At 37.8% G+C, this 20,172-nt stretch overlaps 1 protein-coding gene across 5 annotated transcripts in view; it reads left to right on the top strand.

Annotated features, from left to right (window-relative positions):
- Window positions 1–19,027, top strand: part of FTO (FTO alpha-ketoglutarate dependent dioxygenase) — a 221,445-nt gene extending 202,418 nt beyond the window's left edge. For all 5 annotated transcript variants that reach the window (XM_059857114.1, XM_059857115.1, XM_059857113.1 and 2 more), the window contains one exon: window positions 18,692–19,027. In XM_059857114.1, coding sequence (XP_059713097.1) covers window positions 18,692–18,845 — 154 coding nt within the window. In that variant the 3' untranslated portion in view covers window positions 18,846–19,027. The remainder of the gene's footprint in view (window positions 1–18,691) is intronic.
- The last annotated feature ends 1,145 nt before the right edge of the window (window positions 19,028–20,172 follow it).

Consider the following 20,172-nt stretch of genomic DNA (forward strand, 5'->3'; position numbering starts at 1 on the left):
ATGCTGGGTCAGAGGGAATGCACTGGCAAAGGCCCTGAATGCCTTTCCCATAGCTTACTTAGGGTCGCCCCAGTGCTTTTAGACAGAATTGTTGTCAATGTATTGATCAGATGTTCTGATAATCCAGCGAGCTTCCTGATGTGTTAAATTCCCTTCTTTCACGTGGTGTTAAGTGTGGAAGAAGTATATGTAACTCTCAGTGGACACCACCAAAGGATGACTGCTTGCCATCAATTGTGCTGCACATGCCAATTCCAATTAGTCATTTACTAGCCACTTTTAACACTTTCTAGCAATTCTGTGTACCCTTCAAATATACTGTGCACTTTTGGAGTCTTAATTTATGTTTTTATCAGAAGAATTACACAGAAAGTTGTATTTTTTATTTTTTAAATTTCTGCTACCCATGAATTCTTAAAAGTGTATATTCAAACTGAAAAGAGGACAAAGAAGCTACCAAGTCCAGAGGAGCAAAATTTTGTATTTAAAGCAATATAAATACAGCAAACAGGACCAAATGTAACATTTGAATTTAAGCTAAAATTTGCAATGCATCTTGGAAGGAAACTTAACTTTGCTTAAGCTGCTGATTTATGAACAACTTCTTTCTGTAGAAAATATCAAGTTTTCAATCTACTTTAGCTTGTGCTTTGAATCAGTTGCAATGTGAGAGGAAGGGTGGGATTTTCGAGACCTCCTCCTTTTTATTTGTGTGCATGCATGTACAGTAACAGCTTCCAGGTTTCCCATTCTCCATCACCACGAGCTCAGAAGAGCTGTTAGTGCAGACAGGATCAGATGTCATCAGCAGTTTTGTCTGAAGGGTCATGTGTGATGTGCCACCTTATCACCACCTCCTCCCTTGCTCTGCAGTGGAGAGGGGCAGGAGTGCAGCCCATGGGAAGGCATCCAAAATGCCCCTTCAGTCAAAGTGAGACTTAATACAGCAACAAATGGGTTAATGATTGCATCTCCACTTCAGCAAATGCACAATAAAGAGGTAGATTAGGAGAAATGAAACATTTATTGCAAAAGTGGCACAGTATTATGAAAAACAAAATTATTTCATTGAGCGGGAGTTCTGTTACCATAATCCTAACAATAAACTCTGTTGCAATAATAATAGGAGAAAAACTAATTGCAGCAAGGACAGGACAAATCTTTTTTAATCCTCCTTGTCATCTCAACTAAATCCAAACCTATTTGTATTAACCTTTGCTGACAGAGTCACATGATGGACATAATTTCTAGTAATTTACCAGCAGTAGATCTAACCTTTCTTCATCAAATATTCATAAAGGCATGATTCTCAATGATTTTCTGTCTCTTTTCATATTTACAGCTTGTTGTCTTCTTCCTTTTTACTATAATTTGAACACAATTGAAGTCAGATGGAATTAAAGTGGAATTGCTATAGTGGCTACAGTACCTGAAAGCAATGAATAACTAATTGAAATTTCTTATAAGTCGAGATCATGCTGGACTCTGATGGGACTGCATTAAACAGTCCACATGTCCTTGCCTTTTGGGGGGTTAAAAACTCAACCCAGATTAAATGGCATCAGTTCTTGTCATTTGCATACCTGTTTAAAATGTGTGTATCATGCATCTGCATAAACACAGGTGGAGTTGAGAGTATGAACTTTTACTGAATCCTTGGACAAGGTGTTTGACTCATGAAAAGAAATGCTGTGGGCTCACTTCTTTCTTTAGGTGTAAATAAGACTGACCATTGAACTATTCAATTATGCTGATGTAAAACTGATATAAATGTTTGAAGAGAAATCAGTTAGACTGAGGCAGTGTAGAACTAGCATGAAATTTGGACTATGCATCTCTTCCCTTACCTGTTAAATGATCACACATCACAGTAGTGTTTATTTCTAATGAAGAAATTAGACTCTTTCAATACAAATAAAAAGTATAGTGGAAAATATCAAACAAAGATTCAAATACATAAAATATTATGTGATAAATTCTCAGAAATACTTGAGACTGGTATATTTGAATTTATGATTGGCCAATTGCTGTAAACATCCTTTGCATCATGCTATGAACCAAAACTGTGCCTGTGAGTAGTGCTGATAGACAATGTGGTGTCACTGTGCTCATTCTCACCAGAAGAGATTGTGGATAAGTGGAAACATTATAAATGATTTGAAATAAGCTAAAGTCCTTTTTTAGAAAGTACAGTGTGCATAGGATTTTTATTTTTTTTCCTCACTAGTTCAGGTGCTGATTTCTCATGCATTGAGGGCACGTTATTGTGACATCAGAAGGGTTTGGTGTTTGGATAGAGCAGTGATGAGGGCATAGAAAGTAGTTAAATATGTCCTAGAAGGAGATGAGCTTACAGGTAAGTACTATCTACTGGAGCAGTTGATATGCTTTAATTACAGCATTTGGTATATTTAAAGTTAGGCATACAGGCTTTAAGGAATTCCTTAAATGAAACCCAATTAAATACTTCGGGGAAAAATGTCAGAAAACTCTCTTGGAAATAGAAAAAATTATTTTAAAAAGGCATAGAGACATATATAAAGCTGTTGCTTCACTTCAGCTTTTTGGAGAATTAGAGCAAATTGTATGTATTACTTCAGTTGTTCTAGCCTTTGTCAGAGAAATGCCCTTTTTATATACATAGTAGTTATGAAATAAGAGGAATTATTTCAGAAATTACATCTATGCTTAATTGAATGCTCAAAATTACTAATTTTCAGAAATAAATTTTTTTAATTACCAAAATTAAAAGCTGTCCTAATTTTATACTGTTTTAAAATAAAACTGAAATAAGTGCCCTTGTTTATATATAATTAGAACTTTATATAAAAGAATTTTATAGGAATGTGCAAGACTGCATTTCCTTTCAGGTGACAGCTTTAACTATTACAGATAAAACATTTATAAACTCCATAAGTAACATTAATGACATTTTCATAGGGTCTGATTTCCTGAACTCACAGCTGGTTTATCTTTAGAGATACATCCAGTTAACACTTTTAGAGTGCAGACTGCTTTAAAGAACAGAAAGCCAAACAATTAAACATAACTAACATCCTCTAATCAGTTATTGATATGGAGCTATTTATTCTTTACAGTTTAGAGCACTGCAGCTCCATAAAGTTCAATGACATGTCCCAGATCATACTCAAATCTGGGGACAGAGTCAGAAGTTACACAGACAGTCCATTAAAGGAGGTGTGTAGTCTCTCACCATTATTCAGTATTTGTTTCTTTCTCACAAATAAACCCCCAAAACTCATAAAATAAACCACATCCATTTATTCATTGTGTGTGCCTAAATTTGTAGATTTCTACTGAGACAATTATAGCAAAAATATCATATTTTACCTTGACCAACATAGGAAGAACTTCAAAGGGCTTTTCATAGATTCATGACAAACAAATTATCTTATCAGAGGGCTTTTGGTAAATACAGAAAGAACCTCATTATTCTAGCACATGGGATGGAATAAAGAGAATCTGAAACCAAATATTGGTGTGGAAGAACTGGTTACAGCCTAGAGATTCCCCCCCTCTTTTCCATATCACCTTCTCTTATGAGGTTCTGGCAGTCTGCAAGTTTACAGGAACCAGTTGTAGGTGCAGTGAAATGGTCACCAGCAGCGACCATTCCATTGACCATTCAATCAACTTCTAATGCAGTTGATTACTCAATCCTAATAAAGGAAAGAAGGAATAATATAGAAGGAAACTGCACTGGGTTCTAATACATTTTATATTATATGTGTAATTTGTTTTCTGTAGTGTGCTAATTAGGTTTTAATAAGTCAAACTGCTTCTTGTTCTCGTGGCAATATGAGAAAGGATTCAGTACAGGGAAAACACACAGAGTTTGTAATTTAGCCACATATTGAAAGCATGAGTTTAGTCTGTACTGTGAAGACAATGCTTTAAAGTGTCAGGCATGTTATTTACAGGTTATTTCCAAGACCACTTCCTCCATGGTTTCTGTGCCAGCTCTTCTTTAGCTGACAGAAGTCTTGACATGGACTCCGAGTTTAGACTGTCTTCACGTTTAGAGAACTTGTGACTATCAACATGATTATAATGCTCCTGGTAATTCCAGCAGACAGTAGTGAGTGTGCCTTAGTGCTGCAGGTGAATCTCAGGCACCTCCTCTGTGTCACTGTCTCTAAAGAGTCTGACCACCAGGTCAGAGCCTCCTGAAAAACTGGTTTTTCCATCAGTCTCTTGGCAAGGGCAGAAGGTTACTGGGACTCATCTAGCCAGGGAGGCTTTATGGCTTCCCAGGTGACCTTGGTCCTGTAATGTACCATAAAGGACTGGCTTTCTCCATTAATAGTTTGTTTGTGAGAGCTGGAAAGGCAACTTGTAATACAACTACTTTTCCTGCTCCTTCCATAATGACATTCTGAACAAGCAAGATGATGTCCTTTGATCCAGTGTGACCTTGTATTTTTGGTGATTCTATGATATCTTTAGAGAAAATAAGTAAATGAAGATATAAACATGCTGCTTAGTTATATATTCATATATTTAATTTTTTTTTCACAAATTACATCACAAAATGTAATATTAAATTTATGTGTGTGTACATACCTTTTGGTCAATTATCTTTTCAGTTAAACTTATGTATATTAAACATTAGACTTACACCTGTCTATAACAACTGCAAGGGAATGGGGAATGTGATGCTTCACATCACATTCAGGATTTTTTCACCTGCAGAAGGGGTTTTCTCTCCATGGTGGGGTTGGGTTCAAAGGCTAAATTGATTCTTTTGGGGCTTTGAAAAGAGAACTCTTCTGTCTTCTTTCATTCTCCTGGAGTATCTTTTCCACATAGAATGTAAAATTTTATAGCAAGGTCTATTACAAGGAGCGTGGAAAGTGTTATTCAAAACAAGCTTATGAAAGAATGGATATGTAAAAGTTTGAGCATCATTGTATTTGGGATTTGTATGTCAGTTGTTTTGACTTCTATCACAAGCTACTAAATTTTGTTCCTTTATGCCTGTGCTAGCTGTGTAACTGCATGGTTTTCAGGCAGGAATCTTTTCTTGGTTTGAAGATGTCAGAAATTAGGAAAGTTCTGTTCCTTTAACAGTTTTTCCCAGCACGTGATTGACTTCACTGTAAAAAACAGGCGTATTCAAATTTCTCTGAGTTCTTTTTTAAATTTCAGCCTCCACTTCTAGACAAGAGAGCTCTTCCATATAAGATACTTTCTCTCAGTCTATTAGTTATAAATCTGTAAGCAAAGCAAATTGAATAAATCATTATCATGTGTTTTTCACCTGTCTCCACAGTCTCTTTTCTGTTTTCTTCAACCTACTTTAAAAGGCTGGAAACAAGGCTGTACCTAGTTATTCTCATTTTGTTTGTCCATCAATATTTGTTTTCCAGAAAAAGTGCACTGATTTAAATAAATAGCATATAAGCACTGTCATGCTTTATATATTCATGTTATCTGTCAAATGAGTGCTGTTCCAGATTTTCTATTGCTTGATGATCTGCTGCAGAGCCTGTAGATCCCAGGAGCATTCCATCTCCCTTGTCATGATAGTAGCACTCCAACAGTCTGTAATTTCCAGAATTCAAATCAGCATTATTGGGCCACAGAGGTCTTCAGTCTGGCCCAAATTAATTGCCCAACATAGACCAGACATGACCATCTCTAAGAGGCTGTGTGCAAAGGTGGATGTGGTTTGTGTGTGTGTATTCTGGAGCAAGTTGAGAAAAATCAGGTTTGAACACTGCTAAAATCTTGATGGCACAGCCCTAACTGACTTCTGCCAAGTGGGGGTTTTACATGGGTAGTAGAGTATTTAATTCCTAAAATTCAGCAATGCAGGGAAGAACACACTTTGTTGCTGTTTAATGCAAAGGTGTTCTCTTGAAGGTATTTGAAGCCTTCTAGTTAGAAAGGCCACAAATACATCAAGAAGATTGGTGCCTAGTTTAAATTATGAGACAAAATGTAAATAAACTTCTTTTTTCTAAAATCTTGTGAGGAGGAACATAGAAAAAATGGAGGAAGTGCATGGAGCATTCCTCAGGTAGAGAAGAGCAGTAGTTCCAGTGTGATTGCCCCAGTGTTTCACCCTGGCTGTGCAGACAAGCCAGCATTAGCGAAACTGGACCTGATGAAGTCATTGTGTCTTGGAGAAGGGAGGTGAAGCTGGTACTTCTTGTCAGAAATAGCTAAGCCAGGCCTGTCAGTGTTTGGGCAGGCAGCAGTGTCCTCCCTGCTCAGTTGTGGTGAAGTGCTGGAAGAGCTCAAGTGACAGTCCAAAGGACAAACTCTGTAGGAGAAGGTCTAAGGAAATGGGCTTGTCATCTTCCTGAGGAATGACTCCCTGGACACGACTACTGGCACTTCAGTGAGCAGCAGAGAGGGTGAAATTTCCATGTAGGACTGCACTTATCCAAAAAATACAAACTACAGATTAATAACTCCTCAGGAGCACTCAAGAGTGGAAAAAGGAAAAAGGGACACCTGCTGTTTGGACTGAAAAGAGGAGGATTATGAAGCTACTGCCAAAACCCTTAAAGTTTACATTCATTTCTTGGCATTATGACAGGCTGGAGTAATAGCATTTCAGCAGAGAAAAAGATGACCACATTGTATAGTAGATTGATATGGTCACAATATTATTTGAAATAGCAAACAACATGGGAGGGATACTAGGTCAGTTGCATACTCAGGGAAGCAATGTTTCTTGTAACAGGAAGAGAAAAAAATTCATCAGCAGTTCATTGTAAGGAAGCTCAGCTGGCAGCATATAAGCTAGGAAAAATGGAGTCTGAAATACAACATTCCTAGACAAAATAAAACATATAGAAGGCCAAAATCATCCACTTTTCAGAAAGTTTAAATAACTGTTCTTTAGCAGACGCAGAACAAAGGAAGACAAAACAGAAGGTCTCTTGTGAGAGTAGTGAAAAGGATACTTTTCATGATACATATCTTGATTTTTCATGAATTTGCACAAAATATGGAGGGATGGATAGTAAATGGCACCCAACAACAAAAGATTTCTGTTTCCTTGGCATCAAAAAATTACCCAGTTATTCACCTAGGATTGGAACCTGGCAGTGTAATGTAGGTTACTTTCAGAAACCCCTGGGAAGTTCCTCTGGTAGGTTCCTGAAGTCCTGCATTACTTCAGGTACCATGCCCATGAATTTTTGTCCACGAGTTAGAACGTTCAGTGCAGCACAGGAGCTGGAGACTAAATGCAGAGTGAGGCATTGGGGTAGGGACAGGATACATACATGTATTTGTGCCTTGGGTCCTTAAGAAGGTTGCAGATAATCCTGTGTATGTGCATGGCTGTGCTCTGAGCAGTGATGCAGAGGTCACCTCCCAGCCCCTACACAGTGGAGCTTTCCAGCCTGTGCTGAAACCACAATATATTTGAAAGTTCCACTGAGCTCAATGAGATTTACATGTGTGACTATGCATTTTGCTCAGAACTGAGAGAAGATGGAATCAGGTCTTTAATTAACTAATATAAGAGGTCTTTGGAATTCTGATGTGGTGTTTTAGGATGAATTATATGATAAAATAATGTGAGTAGCCTTGCAGGTCAATCAGCAGAGCAGATGTTAGCCTCTCTTGTTAGCAAACTTTGGGTTTTGTTGCCATTTCATGGTAAAAAATATATCAAGGGAAAGCACATAAATGAATTTGAATTTTGCCTTTCAAATACTAACAAAATAACCCATCTGAACTACTCGTAAGGCATTAGCAGTATATACTTTATTATGATTGGACTTTTCCCTGTGGCAATAACTTCAAGAAGAATTTCAGGAGTTGTTGCTTTATCTGTTGAGAAGCAATTTTTTACTTTCTATGGAGGCAAGGTAGTTTTACGAGTAACTCTGAAGTTTACTCTGAAGGCCATTTCAGTTGCCCATAGATCTTAGGATATTATGTTACCTTCCTTCGTTTCAAATTCACAGCATAAGAAAGAAAAAGAATGACATAAATTGGATGTTAGAAGAGTTCTGAAGATAGACATCAGAAGAATTCAAGAGTAAGAAGAGAACTCAGCATTATTTGTTATTTTCCATCCTAAAGTAAAAAGAGAACAAAGCATCAAAAGCATCAGTAGTGATAGAGAGAGCTCAAAGCCAGGACTATATATCATAGCATATAAAACAAGTGAGTTGGCACCACCAGAAGGTCTAAAGTCTTAGTCTGTGGTTTAAAGTCATTGATATTGCAGTCAGAAAGATCTTTCAGCTGCAGAAGTAAGATGAAGAGCTGTATGCGTTTGTTGCAATAGACATTTTGGGTTTTGCCTGCTAGCAGCATTTTGGTGCTCACTAGGGTGAATAAGTCTTCATGGTGCTGAGAGAATTCAAGTCCACTGATAGGATGTTATAGATCAGACTCTTTCACTTTTTGTAAGTACATCTGAAAATAATGGCTGTGAATGTAGGCCAGCATCAGATGTATGTACTTCATCTTGTGTTTAAATTGATTGAATGCAATCATATTCCATAAACTAAAGCATATTCCAGTCTAGTAACTTTAAATCATCATCCAGTCTGTACTGGAATTTTAGTTGGTCTCAAAAAATATTGCAGATTACCTTGATTCAAAAATTTTGAGGTACAGTGATGCTGAACTTGAAAGTAAGTAAAGAAATCTATTTCTTCACATTGTATTTGGGCAATGATAATTGTTTACAAGTGAAAGTAAAAAAGGATATTTCAAATCTCTATATAATGTTTGCAGTTATTTGAAATCCAAATGGTAATAGAAAAAATTCTGAGGTCTTGCTTGGTAGTCAGAAAGATTTACTCCACTTGTAGAGAAGCAGCTTGTTGGGCATATTGTGGCCATATTATTTTTATTTGTGGCTGGATGTACTGTAGCATTTCCTGGGATATCAAGTCTATTTGTCTGCCAGCACTGGAATTTTTTTTTTTTTGTGGCATATTTTTATAGTGATTTATCCATAAAGTATCACTGAATAAAGCAGCAGCCATGTAGAAATTCTGCAGTGGTTGAAATGTGATTAGTTACATGAGGCTTTCTTTTTTTATTCCTAAACTCCTAACTCTTCTTGGGCCTCTCTGTCTTTGTGGTATCTGTTTTCTCATTTCCTTATTATTTGTTCCCTCCTGCATCCATTTCACCTCATGTTGACCTTAAAGAAACTGTGTTTTAGCCCACAGGATTGCATTGCTCTTACAGTAGGAGTTCCAATATATGTTATAAACATTCTGGTTGCAGGCTACAGCCAGGGTGCACAACACAGGGAAGACAATGTCTTTCTGCAGCACAATAAACCTTTAGTTTTGTTTGTTTCTTTGTTTCCTAAGCCTCTTAGGAGTTCAAGGCCATAGCTCTTGATAGAAGAGGTGGTATAAGCTCCTCTTACATGTGTGTGTGAGTGTATATATGTGTATATGTATAAAGAGAGAGATGTCTGTGTGTACATACATGTATTTGTGCCTCAGATTATAGTGATAAACAAGATTTTAATTTCAGTCTTGAGAGAGTCTTGGAGTTGTTTGGTGCTTATTATCCATCTGTCATAGCTTCTTTTTGGCTATTGAAATGTGCAAATTCACTGAAATGGAGCAAAGCAGGCCAGTGGTGCATCTTAGGAAGAGTCTGAGAGGATCCAGGTGGTTTCTGGGGCAGGATCTCTATTTGGTGTCACCCTCCCTTGTGAGCCATACATGCACAAAGCACTGTTCAGTGTAAAATCATACTTGGAGTCCTTGTACAGTGCTTACTACAAACACCTAAGGTCTGCAGTTCATTCAGCTCCCCTTGTGGGTCACCCTTGCTTTGGTGCTGATGGAAGCTGGGACATTTTGGGGGTGGCTTGTATTTGCAGCCAGCAGGAGTGGTGCAGGAAGGATTACATTGCTTTGCTGCTAAGATACAGACCCTTTCTCTCCAGACTGATTTAAGGATCAAGTAAGGTGGTTGCTGTTAGCTGCATTCAGTCATGTTTCCTTTGATTTTACTTTCCTTATATAACAGGGATTTGTCATACAGCAGTTGATTTTTATTGACATGAGAAGGTGCCTTATGAAAAATCATATACTCAACAAGGAAAATGTTTTAGCTTTCTTGCAGGAGGACAGAGCCTCCAGATCTGAAGTTCTTTGGAAAATGGGATTGCTTATTTTAAATGAGGTGGCATTAAATGGGAAGGCCATCCATCCTCCTTCCGTGTCATTTTAAAAGTTTCTATGTTTGTATTTTTGCTTACCTAGATGACTTTCACATAGAAAGAATACAGAAGATAAAGTGAAAGAGTAAATGATGCTGGAAGCATCATTAACTTCTCAGATGACATTATTTTGGAAAACACAGAGTCTTTCAAAAAAATGTGCCATATGCATGGCTCAGCCCCAGATCTTCCAGCAGTCTAATACTGGCAAGGGAGGGCATCTGTAGCCCCCTGGGAAATGGGCTGTGGGGATTTCCTTTTCTCCTCTTTGTTGGTTTTTATTTCCATTTCCTTTTCCTCTCTTTTTTCAGTCATTTAACGCTGTTCTGCACAACAGAGGGGAGCATCTGGCCCCAAGTAAACACCCAATAAAATAAGTGGGGGAAATTCACAGCTCCCTTGGTGCTATTGCGTCTGTCTGTCTGGTTGTGGACTCAACAAGATAACCATGCATCAAATTACATTGTCCAGGCTATCTTCACAACCAGAAGTGCTTGAAACCTTATTTTAATAGAAGCTTAGATTCTGGAGAATACTATAAAATCTCTCCAAAGGCTCCAAATCAGCAATTCCATCTGTGTTTCTGCAAATATAGAGGAACAATGCCCCAGCTGATTATGCAAACAGAATGAAAATAGTTATTTTAAAAGTGCATAAAATCGATACTTTGGGGAAAACAAGTCAGCTGTGCTTATACTCAGCATATAGCAGACATTTTGTTTCTTTGTCTGAAAAAAATCATAGGGAAGCAAGGATTGCAAGTGAAATAAAACAGCAGATCATACAGTGCAGCAGAGGGGACTGGAACATCAGATGTCTCAGCAAAGGCTTAGAGAATTTTAGGTTCCTTCTGAGAGAATATAAATTATATTGAGGTTGATATATTTGTACGTTGTTTGAAGTCAAAGCCAAATATTCTTAACACGGTGGGAATAACTCCCTTCCCATTGCTGATCATGAAAAGTATGTAACTAAATCTATGTCTGTGGTGCTGAAAATTTCCTCCTAAATGCTGTCTCTTCTGGACTAATGGGATTTTTTGCAAGTATTGGTGTGAAGGGGTGTGCATATAAATATGTATAAACGTGCTTCTCATACAGTCAGGATACATTCCTTGTATACACATTATTCTAAAAACAGGAAACAAAAGCATCTGAGAAACAGGACTGAAAGGGAGCAATTTTTAGACCTATAAGTTAAATTGGATTAAACTTCATCTTTCAGCAAATGCCATGTTATTTATTCAGTGTTTCTCTGGGGGATTTCCCTACCCCCTACACTTTATAGCGAGTAGTGATGTTTCTTAATTAAAAAATCAAACAAACATGGAATTGAGGCTGCCCCACACAGACATTCTCCTGTGGGAATAGGAGGTGCACTGATTTTCTCACGGACAGTTTCTGGGTCTGTTGGACACAAAGGAGGGGGAAAGCTGTGTCTGGAGAAGTCAAATTCACATCGTGCATAGATGCCAGGACTACTCTGTGCTCCTAGGCACTGCCCTTTGTAGGGGAGAGCTGGTGGACATGGTGAGGAAGGTCACTGATAAACTCATCACAAGTCAGGTAGATTTCTGTTTATTAATTGCCCCACAGTAGAGATTACTGCCTCGGAGAAAGGAAATTCTTATTTCCTCTTTTTTTTCATTCTTTCCACCCAGAGCTGGAATGTTTTGGAGGTTTCAGGACTTTACAATCCCCACTCTGTAGCTGAAGCAAACCTTTATCCTTTTCCTTGGTCTCTGACCTAAATAGTTTAGAAAGACTTATGTACATTTTGACAGATTTTAATTGATATTGTGGAGGGGAAGTATTTTAAGTTCTTTACAGTTAAGACAAAGCAAAATGTTTTTTTAAAATGATTTTGAGTTTCATTTCTTTCTACAAATGCATGTGAAGCACACTGGTGCACCATTTGAAAAGTCTTTTGGTTGGACTCCACTAGTGCTTTGGTTGCTGTTGTTTCAACATCTGGAGGGTTTTTCTTATATTTTCCTGGTTTACTATTTGAGTAATAATAGAAACTCTGACATTTTCAAGCTGATGCAACTGTTGTTTCACCCTGTTTAGTGTCAGGTTCATTGATCTCTTCCCTGCTTTTCTGTGGAACAGCAAAATGCACTCTGCAGGCCTGTGTTAAAGATGGGTTCTGCTATAGATTCACATTGTCAAAGTGCATACAAGGCTGGCTGTTTTCAGGCTATCCCACTTTGTCACCAGTGATGCCTCAGGATATTGCAACAGTGTCCTCATTTCCAATGGAATGGTTTATTTTGAAGGTGTAAAGCTCTTGAGTCAGTGACTGTAAAGGTTGGTTCTGTGGTAAGGGCCAAAAGCACCAGTGACATGAGCCATTATCAACTTTTGGAAGAAGCAGGCAGAGATCATCTGGTGTGCCAGCAAATGTATTTGTTCTTGAATCTTTGTGCACCTGATACTTTTTTTTTTTCCTTAGATAAATATTTAACTGGTATTGCCTCTATCCCTTTCCTAAGACTGGCATTCTCTTTTCAAGTTTCTTATCTGGAAACAAACTCTTTTTGTCCCTTTTATAAATGCAGTCCTGGTCTCAGCCATTATTTCTGGCTGGGCACGCTGTAGTTTCAGCACATGAAAGAACATCAGTGATGAGTTATTGTAAATGGGACAGACTTCTTGGGAATGCACTGGGGATTAGATGTCCAAAAGAATGAAGCACTGCTCTCTTTCCATCTGGCCACTTCATTTCACTGCCTATCTGGGACCAGCGCTTCTAAAATCTAGTTTGCAAAGTCAAATATTGATTTAATTTGGGTTTTTTTTAATTCTTAAAAGGTAGAGTAAACCTGGGAAGGTTTTACTTGTGCAGAGTCACAGGAGGGACAAGCAGGGAAAAACTGAAAGAAATGATTTCTGTCAAAGCTGGCAATTTTCTGATTGGTTAACTAAGAAAAACTAAGAAAATATTTTGTCTAGATTGGACTCAATGACTTTCAAAATGTCCATTTTGGCATGAAAAATTCAAATTTTGTTGGTGATATAGTCATATAAAAATGGTATTTCAGTATATTTGTATTTTCTCCATCCTCTAGGGTTTTTTTAATAGTCTTTAGGATGCAAACTAAAAAAGTTAAAAGTGAAGGATTTTTAATTATTAGCTTCTTTATGTTTTACAGAGTTTGAACAAAGAGGTCAGAAAGTATTCCACTCTAACCCTGTGTCATGATGGAGCATTAGTCAACCCATTTTCCAAACACCCTACAAAACACCTGTGGTGAAGTTCCAGCTGAAATACTGATTCTATATATGCTATTTCTTCTAAAATAAGCTAAATCAGAAGTCAAGCTTTCAATATTTTTTGGCTATAAACAAGTTAAGTTTCAACTCCCAATGTAGATCTCATGTCTTGGATTAGTTCTCCAGAAAAAGCTCTGGGAGAGCACAGGACTGGTTTCCCTTGGATACAGGTGATCCAGGCTGGAGTACTGTCTGCCTTGTGTATTCTCTGGCAACCTAGAGTGTCATCTTGAAATGACATGGGATTATCCCAACACTGAGGTTAGAGTAACTACACGTGGTTTACACAGTAATTTTCCATGTGGAGTAATTGTTTGAGGAATGAGCACGAAAAAATCCAAACCTAAAGGCAAATCTCTATGTCCCAGGTGCCTGTACTGGTAGGATTTGTGTTCCACAGCAGAGCTCTGTAACATTAATAACCCATATTTGATCAGACTCATATGTGCAAAGTCATTGTGAGTTTTAAGAGTGGAAGATGTTGTCTAAAGAAGTTGCTGCTGTTCCTGTTACTCAGAACAGCAAGCTCCCATGTTAGCAGAGCTGTGCCATTTTAGGGAATATCAGTCTGAGTTTCAGGAGTGCATTTGTCTTAGTTAAATGATCCAAATGCTTTTTTTGCCTGGGCCATAGTTTTAAAACATACCCTGAAGTTTTGAATAACAGTACAGTAACACCTTCATTCCAGCATGAATGGAGGGAGAAAATAGCTCCCCATATAAAAAACATAAAATTTCAGGAGTGCTGCAGTAAGCAGGTGTGGGTGAGTGTGTGCTTTTGTACCTGCAGGGCAAATGTCCATCCTCCCCTTCTGACCATGCCAGTGCATGGGGAAATCAGCCAGACCTGTTCCTCATCTTACCCTATGAATTTCCACGTTCATCTCCACTGGTCTATGAACTGCTGGCATAGGTGAATAAATTAGTACTATCTCAGAAACAGGGCTGTTTATATCCGCTCCTCACTCTTAGTATGCCTGTGCAGTCTGAACCACTGATTGACCCCTATTGATCTGATTTGACTATGCTCCTGTGGAGTAGACAAACAGTGCAAGAGAATCCAGGGACTCTGATTCACAGTACCTTATTTAGGTTCCTAGGTAATAATTCTTATTTGCATTAATCACTCGCATTAATCACGCAGAACCTGAGGCTGCCTCTTGCCTTCTATGCATTCCTGTTCCTGACAGTGGAACAAAAAGGTATCTGCTCTGAAGAAAGAGTGGTTTAAGTATATTGACACTTGATGCTTAGTAGTTGCAAAACTTAACTGTTAGAAAAAAAGACATTTTTTCAAATCAATGACTCACGCATTACTGTAAAATATATCGATTAAAAACAAAGCATAATGTTAGTCATTTAGTCAGTAGAGTGATGCAATACTGAAATAAATTTATCCCTTGACTTTTGCATTAACCTTTTATTGACTGCTTGCATACTCATAATTAACACACACTTTAGCTAGCTTGGTTAATTTTAGCATTGTGATCAGTGTCCTCTAATGTAGATGACATCCTGATGATCAAAAATCAGTGCAGCCCAGGGAACCGTGACCAGGCAAGTGTCTGTCTCAGTGGATGCACACCTGCCCAGGGAGATACCAGCCACCTTCCAGGGAAAGCATCATCTGCTGCTATGCAAATTGTCAAACAGTCAAACAAATGCTTGTCATCACTTAGTTGAACATATTAATAAATAGTAATAAATATTAATGAGCAAAGTCCGTTTGTCAAAAACAGACCAAAAGGTTATGAAAAATCTGAGAACTTTAGAGGGTAGAGATAGTGAGAACGTGCTCTTCAACAGTAACTAAAAATGGAATTTTTAAATTGAAACTGTCACAAGTCTTGATTGTTTTAGGAAGAAAGTAGGGACCATGGAGTTTTGTGCATTCCATAAACAAACAATTCTTTCTATAATATGTTATTGAACACTTACTGTCAAGGCGTTGCAGCTAAATTGCTCTGAAATATATCACAGCAGTTTTCCTGTTCTCCTGCTGCAGATAAAGTATTGAAGGAATCTATTCTGTATTTCAAAGTTTGTGTGATTTCCACTCTTTACACAGTTTTTACATATAATATGCAGAGATTAGTTCTATTTTCTTTTGGAGTTTTGACTCTAGTAACTCAAATAACAGTTTTAAATTGATATGGAATATTTTCATTAACTTACAATATTGTAACTCTTCATACTTTCCCACTACCACCACAGCTCAATGTTTGCAGCCTTCTTTTGTTTTTCTTTATTTATCAGGAGGTATTGTTGCTAACTCATTTTAACTGTCAGATACAAAGAATTTTAAATCATTCTGTGCAAACATTTAAATGCCTTCGATTGTTCTGCTTCAGTTTTAAATGTCGCTCTGCTTTTGGCAACATCTTCAGCTCTGTTCCACTGCTACAAATTAAAGACCATTGTAGGAACAATTTCTCCTGTAGAATTTTTTTTTTAATCAGAAATATACTCATCTAGAAAGGTCTGGTTTTTGCACCCTAGCTCTGAGTGAGAAAGAACATTTTTGACCATGTTCCAGATTGTGGGAGCTATTCAGCTGGATTGCTTATTGAACTGCCAGGTGCAGCGGTGACTGCCTAGAACCAGCCCCATAGCTTTGAATATGAAAAATTTAAGCTGTCTTTGATGTCAGCAGATGGTCAAAATAGATGATTGACAAATTATAAGAATGTATCATTCCCTGCTGTTCTTGCTAGTGTGGAGCAAAGCTGTAGAAATCCAACAGGACAAAAGCACCATGGGATCGCTGAACTTGGAGTGCTGTGGCACGGCTCTCCCTTTTCTGTATTTTTACAGCACATTGATGCATTTCTGTCATCAGACTGGCACAGCAAGTCTGAGGACCTGACCCACTTCCATTCCTCTAATCCCTCCCATGGAATATGCTATGGCTAAAACTTCCCCAATTGCGTGATCTCCTGGAAGTTGAGGCACGTGCTTGGCTGTGGGGAGACTTCTCAGCAATAGCTCTGGTGGTAACAAATGTAGAAAAGGGAAAGTAGCAAGCAGGGGCTCTTGGACTGTCCAGGCACAGCATCACCATGACTGCCACCACATTTACAGCAACACAAACACCCACGTGTGAGGGAAAAGCTGGTCAATCTGTTTGTGTAAGAGAACAAGGGAAAAAAAGACATGAAAGGTAAAAAGAGGACTCTGAAATGCTAAAGGTTGATATATCTTTTCTCTCAGTGAAAACTCTTGTTAATAGATGTGGGAGAGAGAAAATGTTTATTTTTTTTATTATTATTAGCTGAGTTTTGCAGATCACATAATATGCCTGCAGTATTTACTGGCTGAGCTTTGTGATTTGTCATCTGCAATAATCACTACATGGTTAATTTATCCACTTTAGGATGGAAATGCTTAAACTGGAATATCTACCCACCAAACTGAGTGTATTATTTTGTGCCAAGACAGAAAATAAAGCAAGCTTTTAAAAGCCTTATAAAGTTATGCTGTAATTAGTTTCAGCTTCCCCTGCATATTAATTTTCTCCTGTTCCTTTATATAATTTGGAAAATGTCTTCAGAACATGATGGCACAATCAGTTAAGTACCTCTCAGAACTCACACACTAAACTGCATTTGCTATAACAACTATTATAAAGCAGCCAGCAAAACAAATCCTCTGTTATTCTGTACAGTGCAGCTTATCAATGCAAACAGTTTAATATTTATGCTAAGAGGATTGTCACAAGTAGCTTCTGTTCCTTTAATTCTTGTTTTAAATAAATAATGAGAACATTTAAACACATTACTTTTCCCAGGGCCCTGAGGTCGGCTAATCTTATTATTTATGAAGTGATGTGCTACATAATAGTACTTAGTGCATGTTAACAGATGCTATTATCAGGGGCTGATGTGGAGAGCTGAAGATATATTGGAATGCTCTGTGTTAATACTGTCCTTGTGGTGTAATGTACGATGGATTGAGTGCCCAGGATGCTGGTGCAGCAATTAACCACCCACCAACATGGGTGTAAAGCTGAAGTATGTTTTCTCATGGGGATTACACTGCTATTAATAATTCCCAGGAGAAGAAGACATCTTTCATTTGGCAACAGTCTCTTCCAGAAGGTCAATGGTGTGGACAAGGAAGTTGAGTGTGTCAGTATTCTTGGAGTTCATTCTGCTGAGGTGAAAGACGCATATATGTTTAAAACAATTTTAAAGTTCTTACAAAAATTATGTGCTTTATAGAAGACAAATTTTTAAAAATGTCATACGAGATAAAAGTGCATTCCTGCAATTTGGTTGTTATCTCTTTAAAGAGCTATATGGACATGCAATATGTACCAAAATTAAGGTAATTCTCAGCGTTTTTCTTTTTTTTCCCCATTGCAAATATTAACTAATTAATCAGCAATGTGCAAATTATTTGAGGGGAAGGGAAAAGAGGGGGGGAGAAATCCTCCTTGAGCTGTGACAATGTTCTTGACGTGGCATGTATTAGTCTAATCTTTAGAGATGTGATGGTTGCCACTCATAAAAACTTTCCTGTTCCTCTTCAGGCTGCACTTCAGTTGAATATTATAATTAGACTTCACTAGTATTGATGAATAATCCATTTAATAAAAAACATTGTAATTTAAACATTTTCTCTGGGGACTAACATACACTAGCCTCTTAATTTAATTTTATTGAAGTTTTGCCCACCCATTCATCATTGGAATTTGTTATTAACCTCCATTTCCATTTTTCTTTATAGAATTTTCTCTTTTTATATTGCCTTTTTCAGTGCTAAGCAGGTTGATACACTTGTAAATCTCCAGAATCTACAAAGCTAGTCTGGCTTCTTTAATGTTGTTTAATCTATCCCCCCTGACCTTAATGCAGTAAATTCAGTTTAATCTTTCTCAATAATCTAGTAATACATTGGAAACCAGCAAACATTTAAATCTGATAATGATTTAATCACATACTTTAAATAACAGCTGAGATAATGAAAAAATAATTCACCATATAAAGGAACACTAACTGAGTTTTCTCTGTGATTGGCTTTTTGAGAAATCCCTATAGAAAATACAAAGCCTACAACAGAAATCAACTTCACTGGAGATGTGCAATCCACTTGGTGTCAGAAGATGTCGTATTTCTTTTTTTTATCATCTTTCTCTTCAAATTAATGCTCAAATGTATCCTTGCTGAGTATTCAGTTTCTTGAAACACTTTTACTTAAGTGGTTTATCTGCTTACCTTTCTTTGCAGATGCCAGTCAGATGCAGCAGAGAGCTTGCCAGAGGACCAGAGACCAGAATGCCATCCCTTCTGGACAGATGACGATGAATGTAATATGCCTCTGCCATATGATCTAGAAGAAGTAATTGCTTATCTACAAAATCTTGTTCAATGGATAGAATAACAAGAGACCTTTCAACTAGAATTATTGATGCTGGTCATCTGGGGAGAAGCTTTGTCGTTGTCATAAATCTTTTCAGCTTTATGATTTCTTGATTGTATGTTATTTTATGTGTCAATGCAGATTTTACCAGTTTTTACACAGTAGCTTAGTTACTGTTTCATAATAAAAAAACCAGCCCCAAATTTACAGAAGTGTGTGTTTTTAAGACCTGAAGTCCAGAACACCAGCCTTAGTTCTCTCCTCCTCCACTCTAGTTCCCATTGACCCTGCAGCCCAGAGATATCTGTATTTCACAGACTCACAGAATGGGTGAAGTTTGAAGGGACCACAGTGGGATCATCTGGTCCAACCTCCCTCCCAGAGCACAGGCACAGGGTTGTGTCCAGACAGTTCTGGAATGTTCCCAAGTGAGGGAGACTCCACAGCCTGCACAGAGCATTTTTCAGATGAGGAATTCTGTAGGAGCAGTCTAACATAGATCCCAAGACTTTCTTACTGTTTTGCCTCATGGCAACAGAGTACTACTAAGAGAGGTTTCTGATGTGAGTCTGTACCTCCTGAGCTCCCTGGAGTTCAGAATTCAGTTCCTAATCATTACTTTGTTTCTGCATGTTGTGAATCCTATTCTGAGGTCAGGTTTCCCAGTGCATTGCTTAAAGAGGTGATGGACCTAAGTAAGACCTTCCATTTGGGTTGTTTGGTTCCCTGAGAAACTAGATTTAGATTGTGTGCTATTGGGTATTGCAGCATCAAGTGAGATCTGTGAGCACAAACCCAAAAACTATGAGAAACAAAGCTGTTTGTGATGTTTTGTAGTAACTTGCTATAAAAAGAACAATTATGTGTGGGACAGTAGAGAGTTCCCTGAATGAGACAGAGAATTTTGATTTGGTAAATTGCTATTTTTTCTGAACTGGTTGGACTGGTGTCCAACTTTACCACAAAAAAGCAGAAAATCATTACGGTGAAAAAGCACTCAGGCTGTATTACCAAAGAAGCCAGTAAGGTTCAGAGTTTGACATTGCCACCAAGAAATGAATATGCCTCCTGTGCTAATGTGGTGTTTAAAGTCTCTGCTGAGGCTGAGCTCACCCAGAACACACCAGCTTCTGTACTGGCAAAGTGCTGTGTGTGTGGATGAGGCTTGTACTCCTAAAATCGTGCTTTTGACAGTATAACATATGCCAGACCTCCCTGGAGCTAAGGAAGCTGTGCCAGTAAAAATTTAGTTTTAGTGGTATAAAACTGTGTCCACACCTACCAGCTTTTGCCAGGACAATTATTTCAAGTAGAGGTTGTACCTCATAAGACTTTAGGTAAAGCTGTG

This window comes from Haemorhous mexicanus, chromosome 12 (genome assembly GCF_027477595.1).
Source record: "Haemorhous mexicanus isolate bHaeMex1 chromosome 12, bHaeMex1.pri, whole genome shotgun sequence".
Classification (NCBI taxonomy): domain Eukaryota; kingdom Metazoa; phylum Chordata; class Aves; order Passeriformes; family Fringillidae; genus Haemorhous; species Haemorhous mexicanus.